Here is a 16,323-nt window from a genome sequence, read left to right on the forward strand (position 1 = left end):
TTTCTCTAATTCAGAGTAATTTAATAATAAGGTGTGACACCATTTGGCAATTCGTATATGACTTCTGCATTACTTGAACCTTGGTATCAGATCTGGGTCTGGCTCCCACTGAAGAGACCTCAATAAAGGTTGAAACCAGTCTCGGTAATGACTCGTCCCATGATGTGTAGCGTTATACATACCTGTATATACACCCTCTGTCCAAAAAGGAACCGAACTTTTCGAAAGTATAAGAAACTAGTGGCGCCACCTGTTGTATCTTTTTGTTGTTGAAAGCGGCAACCTTCATTAGTATTCTGTCAACTGTTTATGACATTTGTTTCATTAGAAGCTGGGTTATAGTGCCAAGAGTGACACTGTGTTTTGACGAATGGTCGGTCGTCACGATATTCATGCCGTATGCAATGAATTCTTGCTATCAATCACTTCAAAACTTCAAGATAAAACTCGCCATTGACCGTTTGGCCAGGCGGAATGAATTCTTTGTGGATAATGCCCTTGGAATCTACTTTTTTTCGAATGTCCCTCTTCTGGTGGTCTCCACTCAGCACCCTGGCACTTTGTTTCGGGGTCATATTCAAAATACCATGTTTCGTCACCAGTAACGATTGTTTCAAGGAAGTGTGAGTCCTTATGAGCGGATTTAATGAGGTCCTTGCAGTGTTCAATACGATACATTTTTTGGTCGTCGGTCAACGTTTGGTAACAAATTGCGAATTCAGTTTATGAAGGCCCAAACTCTCGGTCAAAATGTTGTTCACAGGATTTTGGAATCCCCAATTCATTTTCACTCGATCTTGATCTCATGGACGATTTCGGATTTTCTCTGATGAAATCACGCACATTTTGGATGTTAACTTCGCTCAGTCCAGTTTTTGGATGGCTCTTTTTGTCGTCCTCAAGCGTCTCACGACCGCTTTGAAATCTCTTAAACCACTTGTAAACTTGAGTACGGTATACATAAGCATTCATCACCGTATGCTTTTTGAAGCATTTGATGTGTTTTGGTAGAACTTTTACCAAGTTTAACTCAAAAGTCAATCGCAGCTCTCTGTTTGAAATTCATTTTCCGACTGTTCGTCAAAACACACTGTCACTCTTGGCACCATAACTCGGCTTCTAATGAAACAAATGTCATAAAGAGTTGACACAACACTAATGAAGGTTGCCGTTTTCAACAACAAAAAGTTACAAGTCGTGCCACTAGTTTCTTCTATTTTCAAAAAGTTTGGTTTCTTTTTGGACAGAGGTTGTATGTGCTTTGCATTATGGGATACTAAGGCAAGTGATGCGAAGTCTTAGCTTCTTTATACGAGTTGCCCCAGTCCTGAAAATAGTTCAGGTGCAAGTGTTTTTGTTTACACTTGGATAAAAGATTAAACCAAGCATATGATTTCTTGGTATTTTTAATTTGATGCTTACAAGTTGGTCCTTGCCCCACTGGGATAAAGCTAGTAGATCTGGGTTCAGGTCCCTGGTTGGGGTAGTCTTGAGGATTCTAATACCTGAGCACTACTAGGTTTGTCAAATGAAAAGCAGGATACTGTCATCGACAAAGCTCTGGATAGAATTGGAAGTCTGTGAGAGCAGGTCATTTATATACAAGATGAAGAGAGTGGATGAAAGAGCAGAACCCTGGGCTACTCCTGCATTGGTAGGAAAATCTGAGGAGAATAAACTGTCCACCATGACATATAGTGATCGACTGATGAGAAACTTGGCGATCCAGTGAGGAAGGCAGACAATAGGATGTCAGTTTATTAAGTAGGCCCCTGTGCCAAACCTGATTAGATGCCTTTAAAATGTCATGGGCAACCACATGAGTTTCTCCAATGCCTGAGTCCATAGGTGGGTGGTGAAAGCGAGATCAGCTGTAGATCATGTTTCAGAATCCATACTGTGGGTCACTGATTAGTTGGTATGTCTCTGGATTGTTCAATAGTTGGTTGTTGATGACCTTCTCCATAATTTTAGAGAGAACAGAAGTGAGTGCAATTGTACATCATTCAACCTGTTTCCATGTTGTAGGGTAGATGCCAGTTGAATAGGATAGATTGAGGAGGCGATACAGGAAAGGTGTTAGTTCTGGGGTACAACTTTTTCACACAATAGGTGGGATATCCTCATGACCAGATGTTGTTTGTGTTCAGGTTATTAAGAATTTTTGGGATTTCTTTTTTGTCAGAAGATTATGGGAGATCTGAAAGGAGATATTCTTGGTGGAGTGGAGGGAACTTTTCCCAGGTCATCAATGAATGAATTTGAAGAGAAGAATTATGCCACTAAATTGGTCTTGTCTACAATACCATCCAGATGTGAGAATGGTGGAAACCTGGGTAGGCAGAAATTGCCCAATGGCCTTGGCAAGGGACCAGAAGGAGAGACTGCCATTTGGCGAGTTTCAGCATTTGGCCCTTTCAAAGTCTGACTTAGACTTCGTGATGATTCTTTTACAATGGTTGTGAGCTGAAGTATAGGCTGAGTGCATAATGCAGAAGTCCTATTTCCATGGAAATAGGACTTCTGCATTTGCATTATGTCAACCTTGGTATCACTTCTAGGTCTGGCTCCCACTGATGAGAACTCAATGAAGGTTGAAACCGGTGTCTGGGTAGTGGCCCTTCCCATAATGGCCACTGATGACCTCACATATCCTTACATGTCTGTAAGGATATGCGAGGTCGTCAGCATCTATATACAAGTAAGTCGATTGTGAAGTGACTTCATGCATAAACTTTGTTTGCTTACACTTGGATAAAGGATGACACCAACAATATAATTTCTTGGTATCTTTAATTTATAGTATAACCAAGTGAAAAAACTTTCAACAAAAATTACATCTCTTGTAACCTGTTTTTTTTTTTTTTTTCTTGTCTTCTAAAAATGGCAGTGAGACATATCCAAAAAATGTTGCATGAAATAAAGTTTTTGTTAAGTTTGATCTTCAAAATCTTTTCATCATTTACTGGATAGCTCTAAAGTATAGCTTTTTTGGCTTAACTGAATTGAGCTTTCTGTACAGATGGTTTGATTGTAGCCAGCCTGGTTGGCTGAGTGAATAGTGTATTATCCACACTTGAACTGACAGCCTGAGCCTTCAAATCCTGGGCATGGATGTTTTTTGTGAGAGATGAATTTTATTACTATTGTAAGACTTCACCCTCCTTATTGAAGGCCTGAAGTGGCTTGAAAAAGTGGTGTGTGTGTGGTCTAGAGCAAGGTTTTTGGATTATGTAAAAATAAAAACAAATTTTAAAAATATAAAAAAATTGGCCTGTCCATGCTGCTTAGGTGTTGTTGTTTACAACCTTTTATGCATGGGAGTCGCATAAGAAATACAAAACACAGAAGTTAATCTGTATCTCGCATTCAGCTGTTGATAAATAGATATGGTGAAATTACATTATCATACTTTTTTTTTTGGCAATAGTGAATTTTTTTTTTTTCACTAAAAATGCAAATATAGTCTTATATTATAACTATATACACATGTTATTTATCTCATTACTGAATAGCAGTCTTTCAGGTGTGTTTTGAAGATGGATCATCACTGTCCCTGGATAAACAACTGCTGTGGTCATCGTAACCATGCCAACTTTACTTTGTTTCTGTTTTGTGCTGTATGTGGCTGTGTGCAGGCGTCTGTTCTCTTGAGTATAGCTTTGTACCGTGCCTTCAATGTGGTAAGCAGATATTTTATAACATTATCCATATGAGATTGAAGTTTTCGTGGCTGAAAATTGCATATAATGATTAATTTAAAATTTATGGAAATCACTTCAGAGTCAAAGCTAGATAACTAAGAGAAGTAGGAATGTGGAGAATCAACCAGAGGTTCTGATCTGGTGTTCTACTTACCTTCTTATTGTTCACCATGTTAGTGGGTATTCACCTGGATAGCACACAAACAAAGATTGGGCTTGCTAGGGACTTCTCTGACCAAATTTTGTATTCTGTAGCTTAAACCATACATACAATTGATTCTTGTACAACATACTTAAATGTTATGCTGGCTGGAGCATCATTCAACTAAATAGCATTCCTGCTGTTTAATTGGATGATGCTCTAATTCATCGATTCCCAACTGGTGGTACACGTACCCCTGGGAGTACGTGCTGGGCCGTTCAGGGGTACACGAAAAATAATCAGTAATGGTGGAAAAACAAGTAAAGTAAACAAAATGCAAAACGTTAGTTATGGACAATAAATGTCAGTATTTTAAAAACAAGGGGTACAATTTATAGAAATGGGTGCACAAATGGAAAAAGGTTGGGAACCACTACTCTAATTGAAGCATACTGAACATTGAAAAATAGTTATTGGAACGAATGCAGACACAACAAATAGGTATCATTGAAAAGCATCAGTGAAAAAGAGATGCTATATCAGCATAATTGGTGTAACCAAACTGAGAAAGACTAAAGCAGGCAATTTTTTACTAATAATAAGATGATTTATTCATGCAACAGTGATCAGGGAAAGAATAGTAACTGTAGTATTCAACACTAACCATGTAGATAAACTTCTTGAGTGGCAGAAAGTTTTACTACTTAGTTATAAAGTATATTATACTTGAAAAGAAATTATATTATTGTTTTAATCCTATACTCAAGCATGAGCAAACAAAGGTTACACATGAAGTATCTTCACAACTAGTCTACTACTGTATAGAGGACTTTTGACTTCTAGTCAGTTGCTTCAGTATCCCCTAATGCAAAAACATTATGAGAAGAGCTGCTACCCAGATTGGTTTCAACCTTCATTGAGGTCTCATCAATGGGAGCTATCAAGAATATTCTAAGGTTAATGCAATGCAGAAATCATATATTGTATCACCATATTATGTGTCTGTGGGCAGAAAAGTGAAAACAGACAAACTGGACCATGCAGTCTGTAGATAAAAGCATCTGAAAAAGCCAGGAGTTAACCTCTCATGTCTGTACACATGCCAGGGCTATTAGGAACAAATGGATTGAGTTTGTTGCTTTGGTGAGCATGTTGTAGCTTAAGATTGTTGGCATTAGTCAACCTGATTCTCAAAGTCAGATGTAGTAACTGGACAGTATGCGATGTTATGGCTTACCACACTTCTATTATAAACAGTGATGTGTGACATATGGATGCAGCAAATTCAGAAATTATAATATTCAGTAATTTTTTTTGTACGTTTATCTAATATTCAGATAACTTATTTAAAGAAATTTGCAGTTTTCACTATGCCTGGTATTAAGATATTTGCTATAATTATTTTTAGAATTTTAAATTACTTTCATGTGAACACGTTCACACCAGGCTCTCTCTCATGTGAGTTGCACATCAAGAAGGGCTGTATTTTAGTGCTACAATAAAAGTTTTACTTTGTTTTGCTTTCGACTATACAATATGGTGCTCATTCCATTGTTTCTAATTACAATTACACTAAATGCTCTAATTACAATATTTTTCACTAAATACAGTATGCATTGACTCTATCTGTGTGCTGTTTTTAGTGCTACAATAATTGTAGCACTAAAAACATTGTGGAATATTCATTATGAAGACAGATTGAGAATTTGTAGACTGCAGACACTAGCAAAGAGGAGAAAGAGGGGGAGGGGGGGTGATATGATTGAGACTTAAGACTTACAAACTTCTGAAAGGGTCGTACAAAATTTCAGTTGATGGAATTTTTCAATTTATGGAAGGTGAGGAAAGGACAGCATTGTAAAATGAGAATGAATGCCTCTAAGAAGTGGGTGAAGGCTAGATTTTTCTCTCATAGGGTGGTGTGTGATTGGAATGGATTGCCATTGGATGTTGTGAATGCAAGCAGTGTGAATGAATTCAAGAATAAGTATGATAGTTGGTGCATGTAGTATGTGCCCTCTCTTGATGAGTCCCTGACTCCCTGGACTCTTTTAATAATAATAATGATTACTTTGTTTTTGTTTGTGTCTATGCAGTTTGTTTTTCTAGAGGGAAATGTGTTTCACTGTACTGGGTCATCTTCATTCTACTACTAAACTACCAATATATACACTGGATATGCAAACAGAAAGCACTGGACAAATTCTCATATCCTGCCTTGAAAATCATGTACAACATGTCGTTTTTTTTCTTCCACCTCATGAATGTGTTAAGTAAATCATTTTACTAGATTTTATTTGACTTTCACAGATGTTTTTTCATGTGAGAAGTAATACAAAAAAAAAAAAAATTTAACTTGAACTGAAATGGGAAAAAATGAAAATTACTATCTATCTTTTTCTCCTTCGACAGTTAAGAAATTCAAAACAAGTGAGAAAATGAGTGAAGAGAAGAAGCTGTGTCAAAGACTGTTTTTCTTCATGATGATATCAGTGTCCAACAGCAAGGAATGACTGGCCAAGTTTCTGGACCTCACATTACTGTTTTATTTCTGTTAAACACTGGCATATGCCTTTGTATGTCACACATATGATTAGGTAGCAGAGAAAAATTCATGATATGAAGGAAGGAGAGTTTAAAAAATAAGAGACTTGGATGCAGGACTGTTGATAAGGTATGTGGTGCCTCTAAATTCAAGAGAATATGCTCTTTTAATTTTTTTTTAAAAAAAGATGTTTTTAATTCTTGAGATACAATTTTGACAGATTTTGCCACCTTCCAAACCTTTTCCTAGTCATTGCCTTAGTTGCTTAGCAGGTTTTGACAGTCCTGCTTGGACCATTGTAAATGAATTGAAAGAACTCTTAGAGTGAAATAGAAGATGGGCATGAAGATTTCTAAGGAATGAGCAAACAATGAAATTGCCGATTTTGACAATTAGTGTGATAACGTCTTTAAGAAAGACGTTATCACACTATGAAGTAACAATATAGGTAAATACTTTTTTTTTTTTTTTAGTTTTCTTTTTGTATCTTTTAAATTTTCAGTGTTTATCTGTTATCAAGGAATGAGTATCAACACCTATTTCTTTACAAAAATAAAAAAAAGCACTGGTAAAGGGTATAGTATTTTTAAGAACAGAAGAGGTAGGAGAGGAAAGGGGTACTATTAATGATATCAGATGATTTCAGTCCTGTTAGGGTAGAATACCGTGAAAACATTAATAGTAACAATGTCCCATATAACAGTGAGTTTGAGGCTATCTAGTGTGAAGTGGAGGAAGTGAATTCAAACAGGATGAAATGTGTGATGGAGAATTGCTACAGAGCAGATCAATTGCTGGGGATGAAGAAATGCATTGCCATATTACCCTAATGTATACTGATATATTACCCTAATGTATTACTCATTTAGTAATTAATTATCATCATCATCATCAAATTCCTGCCATGTACCCTCAAGGGGTGTACAGGATATGACAGTACTACATGAAAAAATTACATCATTACTAACTTCCTATCTACAATTTTCCTCCAAATCAGTCTGTTACTTGTCAAGACTCCAACATTATCAGATCTTATATTTCTATCGTCTAAGGCACTTTGTACCGTATCAATCCACCTATATCTTGGTCTTCCTCTGGGTCGTTTTCCTGCCAACCTGGCAGAGAACACTTGTTTTGCTAATCTTTCCTCTCCCATTCTATTTAAGTGACCATACCATCTGAGATTAGCTCTGCTAACGCATTCCTGGATGCTGACAATGTCAAGTTCTTTCCTAATATCCTCATTTTTAATATGATATTGCCATTGATGCCATCTGTTCACGCCTCTAATCTTTCTCAGGACTCTCATATCTGCGGTCTCTAGTCTTTGGACAAGTGTTTTACTTCTGACCCAGCTCTCAGATCCATAAGTTAAAATTGGTTTGAACACAGTCTTGTATACAGCTAATTTAGTGTTCCGACTAATTTCTTTCTTATTCCATATGAATTTATTCAATTGACTTCCCACGATACCAGCTTTGCTGATTCTGTTGTCTATTTCTATATTTAGTTTACCATCTTCAGTAAAAATTGTGCCTAAGTAGCTGAAATGTTTTACTTGTTCCACCGGTTCTCCATTCACAACACAGTTGACATTTTCAATGATTCTGCCTATTTTCATTGTCTTTGTCTTTTTATTGCTGACCTTCATACCATATCTATTACAACAGCTATTCAATTTAGTCAGAGAATCTTGCAGACTTGTAGCGGATTTATTTAGAAGTATAACATCATCCGCATAAAGCAAAGAGCTGACATTAACATCTCCAATTTTGATATCAGGTTTAATACCACATTCCTTCATAATGTGATCCATATAGATAATGAATAACAGACGGGATAATGTACATCCTTGTCTCACACCAGATTTAACATTAAACCATCTTCCTGTACTTCCTTCAATTCTAACTGCTGACTCACAACTCAAATAAAGACTAAGTATTGCTTGATATAATGCCCCATTGACCATATAACTGCAGCGTATTGAATAGCTTCTCTCTTGGCACCTTATCATATGCCTTTTCCAAATCGACAAAACTTAAATACAGATCTTTGTTATATTCCCATGCTTTCTCGACTACTTGTCGTAAAGTGAAGATCTGATCCTGACAGCCTCTATTTGGCCTGAATCCAGCTTGTTCTTCACCAAGCTTTTCTTCCACAATTCTTCTCAACCGTTTCTCAAGTATACTTGCATAGATCTTGCCAGGAACACTCAGTAGGGAAATACCTCTGTAATTCTCACATTCAGTTTTATTTCCCTTTTTATATATGGGTACTATGAGAGCTCTACTCCAATCATCGGGAATTCGTCCCTCTGTCCAGGCTTTCTGAACTATGCAGTGCAGCCACTGTAAGACTCTTATACCACCATACTTCAGCATTTCTGGTCGAATATCATCTACTCCTGCTGCCTTTCCACATTTCAAGCCTTTGATGGCTTTTTCTACTTCAAGTATGGATATGTATTCCTGACTGCATGCCTGGTCAGTGTTTTTTATCACTGTGCTGTCATCACTGCTTGTTTCATTTAGCAGTTTTTCAAAGTAATTACTCCATACTTCAAGGATATCTTTTTCTCCTGTTTTCATTTCACCTTTATCATCTCTAACTCCTTTTACAGCACTCTTTCCTCCATTCCTAAGCTTCTTCAACAACCTCCAGAATATTTTGCCACCTTCTTGATATTTATTTTCTGTATTCTTGCCAAAGTCCTCCCATGACTTTTGTTTAGCTAGTTTTACAAACTGTTTAGCTTTCTTACATTTGTCTCTGTATTCTGTAAGAGTAAAAGCTGACTTATTTGCCAGGAACTTTTGATATGCTTTCTTCTTTTTCTTCACTGCCTCTTTAACTTCCTGTGTCCACCAGGGAGTTCTGATTTTTTTATCCTTGCACACAACCTCACCACATGCCTCTCTGGCAGAATCAATCAATGTTTCCTTCAGAGTTTGCCACTGAATCTCCAAGGCTTGATTCCTGTTCTCAAACTCTTTCATTTTCTTTTCAATAATATTTCTGTATTTTAGTCTACAGTTCACATCTGAGAGCTGCTCAACTTTTATTCGCTTTAAAACTTTCTTACATGTTATTCTTTTCAATATGAAATTCAATTTTATCCTGCTCAAGACTAAATAGTGATCACTTCCAATTTCAAATCCTCTGTACACTCTGGTGTCCTGCACTAGGGAGAAAACATCACTATCAACAATAACATAGTCAATGAGACTTTTCTTATTCCTAGCCTCTTCTCTCCATGTGAATTTGTGCACATTTTTATGTTGGAACATGGTGTTAGTAATAACCAGTCCATGTCCTGAGCAGAAATCCAACAGATATTTGCCATTATTATTAGCTTTGCTCTTTTCTCCAAATTTTCCCAAAATATTTTTGTATGTCTCACAATCATTTCCTACTCTACTATTTAGATCCCCAACAAGGACCAACTTTTCCTTTTTCATTGTGTCAGTTGCTTTTTCTAAAGCCTCAAAAAATTCCTCCACTTCTACCTTAGTAGAACCTTCTGTGGGACCATAGGCACAAATAAGTCTCATTGTCCAGTTCCCCATTCTCATATTTGCCCACATTACTCTACTTGAGACTGACTGCCATTCAAGAAGATTAGCCTCGTATTTTGTGTTGAATACTATGGCTACTCCTTCTTTTCCTTGATTGTCATTGCCTGAATATAACATTTTGTATTTATTGCTCAGAAAGATCTCACCAGTTTTGGTCTTTTTTGTTTCAGTCACCCCTATTATGTCGATCTGGTACTTATCTAATTCCTCAGCTAGCTCCATTTCTTTGCCATTCAGGCTTCTTACATTGATAGTACCGATCTTTAACTCTGGTGATGTTGAGTTGGGGTTTGTTTTCAGATTTGTTCCAGTAGCTGACTTTTCGCTGTTCGCCCTGGTTCCCTGGCGAAAACAACGGGGGCCTTGTTTAACCGGGCGACGCCCCAGCCGGCATGAAATTTTGTCATGTTGTACCATCATTTTTTATTTTGGTTTAACCAATAAGAATACAATTTGGTCGGCTAAATCCCAAATTGCCAGCCCATCCTCGTTCGTTCAGTATCAAAGTAGATACCCAACAGGGTGCACCACGAGAAGGTGAGGATTGGACATTAGGTCAGAAGCCCTGGTTGGTTCTCCGCATTCCTTTAAAGGCTATGTGGAGGTCTCCTCTCAGTTATACAGCTTTGACCCTTAAGCACCCCCCGTAATTAATTACTTAGTAATTAGTAATTAATTAGTTAGTAATTAATTAATTAATTAGTAATTAATTACTAAATGAGTAATCATTATGGGTGATATAAATTGTCAGAACTTTGATTAGATAGCAGAGGAAAACTTGTGATAAGAAGGAAGGAGAGTTTATCAAGCTGTTGTGAGACAGTATTCTCAAGCAGTATTTGTCAGCTCTATGTCAAAAAGCATTAGATTTGATCATAGCATCAAAAGGGGATTCAGCTATGGATGTAACTGTTCTGCCACCAGTTTGTGACAGCGATCATGCAATGCTGATTTGGGAAGTAGCTAAGTATGTCAGTATTCTAGTTAGGACAGGTTACATGCTGAACTACAAACCTGGAAATTATGACTCAGGAGAATATTATGTTCATTTACTTGGGATAAGTTAGTGAATCGGAAGAATTTGAGCAGTAGATGGGAACATATTAAGATGCTTAATATCCGAATATGTCCCTAGAGTTCAACCAACAGATGGGGTGGGGGTGAAATGGATTAGCAACCTTCTTAAGCAGGAGATCCGCAAGAAGATGTTTGGGGGGGCGAAATTATGGGAATAATGGTGGGAGGAGTTACAATTATTGTATGGAAAGCTAAGCCAGAATATTAAAAGAAATTGGCTGTCCAGGCTAAAGTCAACCCAAGAGAATTTTATCTTATGGTACAAGTAAAAGAAAGAATAAGCAGAAGAATAACTTGACCGAATACTGACCTGTGTGTTAGAATCGGATTTGATTGTTCAAATAATGAGCACTCACTTTGCTATAAATCCATCAAACTGGTGTATGTAATACAGTGCACAGTGCTATCACTACATTGAATAAGAGATAGAGGCATGTAAGAAACAAGGTTCTAGAGCTGATACATAACCTGGATGAGAAATTGGCAATAGGGAACAGATGGATTATCAGCATGTGTGTGCTAAAGGAATGTTCAGCTGAACTGACTAGAATCTTGATGTATAATTTGAGTCTCTGCTCAGGAAATACCTCACAGGAATGGAAAGAATGTATGATAAACCCTTTGCACATGGGTGATGTATCTGTCAATTTGTCAGTATCACTGTAGTGATACTGCCGAGATGTTGAGAGTTTCTCTGTTGGTAAGAACTGTCCAAGTTCTTGTCAGCTTCTCTGAAGATTTTAGAGAAGTTGGTAAGAACTTGGATGGTTAACAACTTTACTGTCCAAGTTAAGACATTTAGCTTACAGGGAGTATACTGCAGGGATCATTCCTTGGACCAATGTTCAGTTTATATCTTAATGATATTGGGAAAGACCTGACAGGAGATGTTCAACTGTTTGTTGATGATGCAAAGATAGTCAGGGCAATTGGGAATGCTTTTGATATTCAGCACTTGCATTTTAATTTGAATAGGCTGGAAGTGGACAAATGATAATGGCTTATGCTTAGAGAAAATGATAAGTCTAGAGATCTTGGAGTTATGGTGGTTAGGAATTTGAGTAACATTGTAAATATAATTGAGAGGATAATTGCAATGTTGAAATGAACATTGACATGTAATGATATTGAAATCATTTTGCCTCTTTGCAAGGCCTTGATATGACTGCTATGCACAGATTTGGTCTCTTTCTCCTGTGTTCTGAGGGGATAAAGATGTGGAAAGGCTGTATATAATCCATCATCCTGATAATCATCTGTAATAAGATTTGTGGATGATATCAAGATTATGGAATGTAGATTGCAAGGACAGATTGAGAGTATATGGACTTGTATACATTGGCAGATAGGAGGATGATGTGACAGAAGTGTATTAACTTCTGAAATGGTGTTGTGGGATATCAGTTGATGAAATTTTTCGTTATATGAAAGCTGTGGAGAAAACAATGGCGTGCCATTAAGAAATGGGTGAGAGCTGGAATTTTCTCTCACAGAGCAGTAAGTGAGCAGAACAGTTTGTCCTGTTGAAGTAGTGAGTTTGTCTAGTCTAGTGTGAATGAGTTTAAGAGAAGAGACTCAAGGGTGCCAATGACTCCCTTGAGTCTGATAATTATAATAATAAAATAGCAGGAAAGTGGAAAATATTTCCTTCATCATAAATGGAGAACCAAATAAAACAAGCAAAATAATTCAGCTGTTTAGGAACAATTTTTAGTGAAGATAGCAAATTACTTATTGTTATTATTATTATTAAGAGAAGACCTCCAAGGAGTCAGGGGCTCATTGAGGGGGACCAAATACTACATGCACCAGCTATCATCCTTGTTCTTGAATTCATTTACACTTCTTGCACACAAGTGGCATTCATTCTCAGCTTCCAAGGATGCTCTCTTGTCCTTTTTCCATCATCTATAAAATAAAAAAATTCCATCAACTGAAATCCTGTATGACTAGCTTTCATACTTGTTCTTGAATTCATTTACACTTCTTGCACACAAGTGGCATTCCACAGTGCATTCATTCTCAGCTTCCAAGGATGTTCTCTTGTCCTTTTTCCATCATCTATAAAATAAAAAATTCCATCAACTGAAATCCTGTATGACCTTTCAGAAGTTTGTAAGTCTTAATCACATCGCCCCCACTTTCTCCTGTTTGCTAGTGTCTGCAGTCTACAAATTCTCAATCTGTCTTCATAATCAGTATTCCACAATCCTGAAATCATTTGTAACACTCTCCTTTGCACTCTCTCCACTGTATCAAAATCAGAAACGGAAACCAGGAGACCAGACCTGCACAATAGTTGAAGTGAGATCTTATCAAGGCCTTGTAAAGAGGCAAAATGACATTTTTATCTTTACATGTGAAAGTTCATTTCAGCATTGCAATTATCTTTTGAGTTGTATTTGCAATCTTTGCTACATGGCCCCCTAAACTTAAACTTCCTATCTACTAATACTCCAAGATCCCTAGCCTGATCAGTTTCTTGTAGCATAATCCTATCAATATAATACTACCTGGGATATCTAATCATGCCAAAGTGCATGACTTTACATTTACTGACATTGAACTGATGTCCATTTTCCTATGCCCACAATTCCAGCCTCTTCAAATCATTCTGCAAGTACTGCATATCAGTAACATTCCTGATTACCCTATCTATCTTTGCATCATCATCCTAAAAGCTGTATATTGCTGTATGTATGTTGCCTGTCAAATCCTTCCCAATATCATTAATGTACAGATTAAATAACAGTGAACCAAGCATTGATCCTTGTGTTACACCACTGGTTACCTTTAATTTTGCAGACTCACATCCCCTGTATACCACTTTTTGATATCTGTCAGTTAGTATCCTCTCATCCACACTAATATTTTATAATCCAAACCCATGTTCTCCAATTTATGCAACAGTCTTACATGTTGTATTCTGTCAAAAGCCTTAGCAAAATTCAAAAAGTATCATGGTGTATCCATTCCCTTTGTCTAGTTCAATGGTAACATTATTATAGAATGTGAGCAAGTTGCTAAAACATGACCTTTCCTTAGTAAATCCATGCTATTTTTATTGCAGAGTAGTCAATCCATTTCTGAATGTGAGCCCTAACCAACTTTTTCAAAATCTTTACCACAACTTCAATGATACTAATTGGTCAATGTTGGATACATCGGTCTTTGCACTACCCTTGTTTAATGGGATTGCAATACATACTTTTCACTCCTGCAGAATATTCCCTGTTCTGAGACTCAAATTATATAGCCTGGTTAAAGGAAAACCCATTTCTGCTGAACACTGTTTTAACATCTTTGCTATCCCATCAGTCCCTATTGCTGATTTTTTATTCAGTTTTTGCAACAGTTCTAACACTTCCTCCTCATCATACACCTGAGTTTCTTCATCCAGTGAAGAGGCAGCAGTGAACTCAATGTTGCATATACAAGGTCGATAGCTTTAGCGAAATGGGCACTCATTAGTTGAATAAACCTCTTCTGCATCTGTCATCCCACACCGTCTGCATTCAGTAGAGTTATTCTTTCATATTCATTCTTTCTTTTACTTGCAGCATATCAATCGAATACTTATGGGTTGTCTTTAGCCTGGTTGTCTTTTCATACTCAGACTTAGCTCTCCGTGCAATAGTTGTGATTCTTTTGGCCTGCTGCTTATAATTTTCATAATGGACATCATACTTATGTACATGGTATTCCTTCCACATCATCATTTTCTTATGAATCTCTTGCATAATGGCTTCAAGAGGTTGCAAAAAGTCGCATAACAAAGAGGATACACCAAATACCCATGCATGTTGTGCAAGTGGGAAAGCCGAGATCAAGAGCAACATTGGATCAAGAAGGAATGGCCAGAACGAGTCACATTAGAACCTGGAAGTAAAAATGTGTTACACGAAACTTTGATTGCTCGGGAAAAAATCCTTTTACTGCCGCTTCACATAAAGCTGGGATTGATGAAACAATTTGTCAAGGCTTTGTCGAAAGAAGGAGAGTGTTTCAAATACATCTGTACAAACTTTCCAGGATTATCTACAGCAAAATTGAAAGAAGGTATTTTCATCGGTCTGGACATCAGGAAACTTATGAAGGATAAACTGTTTGAAGAAAAAATGGCAACTGTTGAAAATGAAGCATGCAAAGCTTTGAAAGAGGTAGTGACTAAATTTTTAGGAAATCTCACATGGATCCCAACTATAAAATGATTGTGGAAGGCATGGCACAGAAATCCAAGGATTTGGGATGCTCCATGAGCTTAAAGTGTACTTTCTCAACTCTCATTTAGACTACTTTTCTGAGAATCTGGGAACTGTCAGCAAAGATCAAGGAGTGCAGCGATTCCACCAAGACATCAAGGAGATGAAAAGAAGGTATCAGGGCAGGTGGAATGTCAACATGATGACGGACTATTGCTGGATGTTGCACAGAGATAACCCAGGAAAAGAATTTCACAGAAAAAGTTCAAAAAGAAGCTTTGAAGGAAAAAGAAAAAGACACCACAATGAAATATAAAGTATGTACTAAAGATTACACCCCGTGTGGTGACCAGGGTTAAAGAATAGTCCCAATGTAGCCCATGCATGTCGTAAAAGGCGACTAAAATGGGTACCCAGTACCCGGGGGTATAGCCGGGTTCCTTCTTGTAAGGTTGGGCGCAGGGCTAACAACCCTGTCCTGTAAAAACTCATTTGTTAAGAAAGTCAAAAGGAAAATTAGCCAGACGTACTTTGCGGAACAACTTGGACAACAGAAAAAGGATTATGAATATTGGTTTGGAAGCTGGAATGTCTTGAGCCTCAACAGACCAGGAACATTGAAGAGAGTGTGTGAGGAACTACAGAGATATAGAGTGCAGATAACAGCATTGCAGGTGAGATGGAAAGGAAGTGGCATATTTGATACCAGAACACATACTATTTTTTACAGTGGTGGAGATCCAAAAGCGTTTGGCACCGCATTTTTGGTTGATAAAAAATGGAAACACTTGGTTCTTGATTTTAGACCAGTTAATGAACGATTTTGTGTACTGAGAATAAAGTTTAAGATATTCAATATTTCACTTATATGTGCACACGCATCAACTGAGGACTCTTGTGAAGAAGACAAGATGAATTTCTATGAATTATTGGAGAAGATACATGATCAGGCACCGAAACATGATGTAAAAATGGTTCTAGGAGACATGAATGCCAAAATAGGAAAGGAAGAGACCTTCCGACCAACAATTGGAAGAGATAGCGCACACGAAGAAAGTAATGAAAATGGCATGAG

At 37.3% G+C, this 16,323-nt stretch overlaps 1 protein-coding gene across 3 annotated transcripts in view; it reads left to right on the plus strand.

Annotated features, from left to right (window-relative positions):
* The window catches only part of LOC150110488 (palmitoyltransferase ZDHHC6), a 191,842-nt gene that overhangs the window by 48,846 nt on the left and 126,673 nt on the right, over nucleotides 1-16,323 (plus strand). For all 3 annotated transcript variants that reach the window (XM_090394109.1, XM_090394116.1, XM_090394126.1), the window contains one exon: nucleotides 3,527-3,683. In XM_090394109.1, the coding sequence (XP_090250235.1) occupies nucleotides 3,527-3,683 (157 nt within the window). The remainder of the gene's footprint in view (nucleotides 1-3,526; nucleotides 3,684-16,323) is intronic.

Source organism: Typopeltis vanoorti, chromosome 1 (genome assembly GCF_054136105.1).
Source record: "Typopeltis vanoorti isolate ZY-2024b chromosome 1, IOZ_Tvanoo_1.0, whole genome shotgun sequence".
NCBI classification, from domain to species: Eukaryota; Metazoa; Arthropoda; class Arachnida; order Uropygi; family Thelyphonidae; genus Typopeltis; species Typopeltis vanoorti.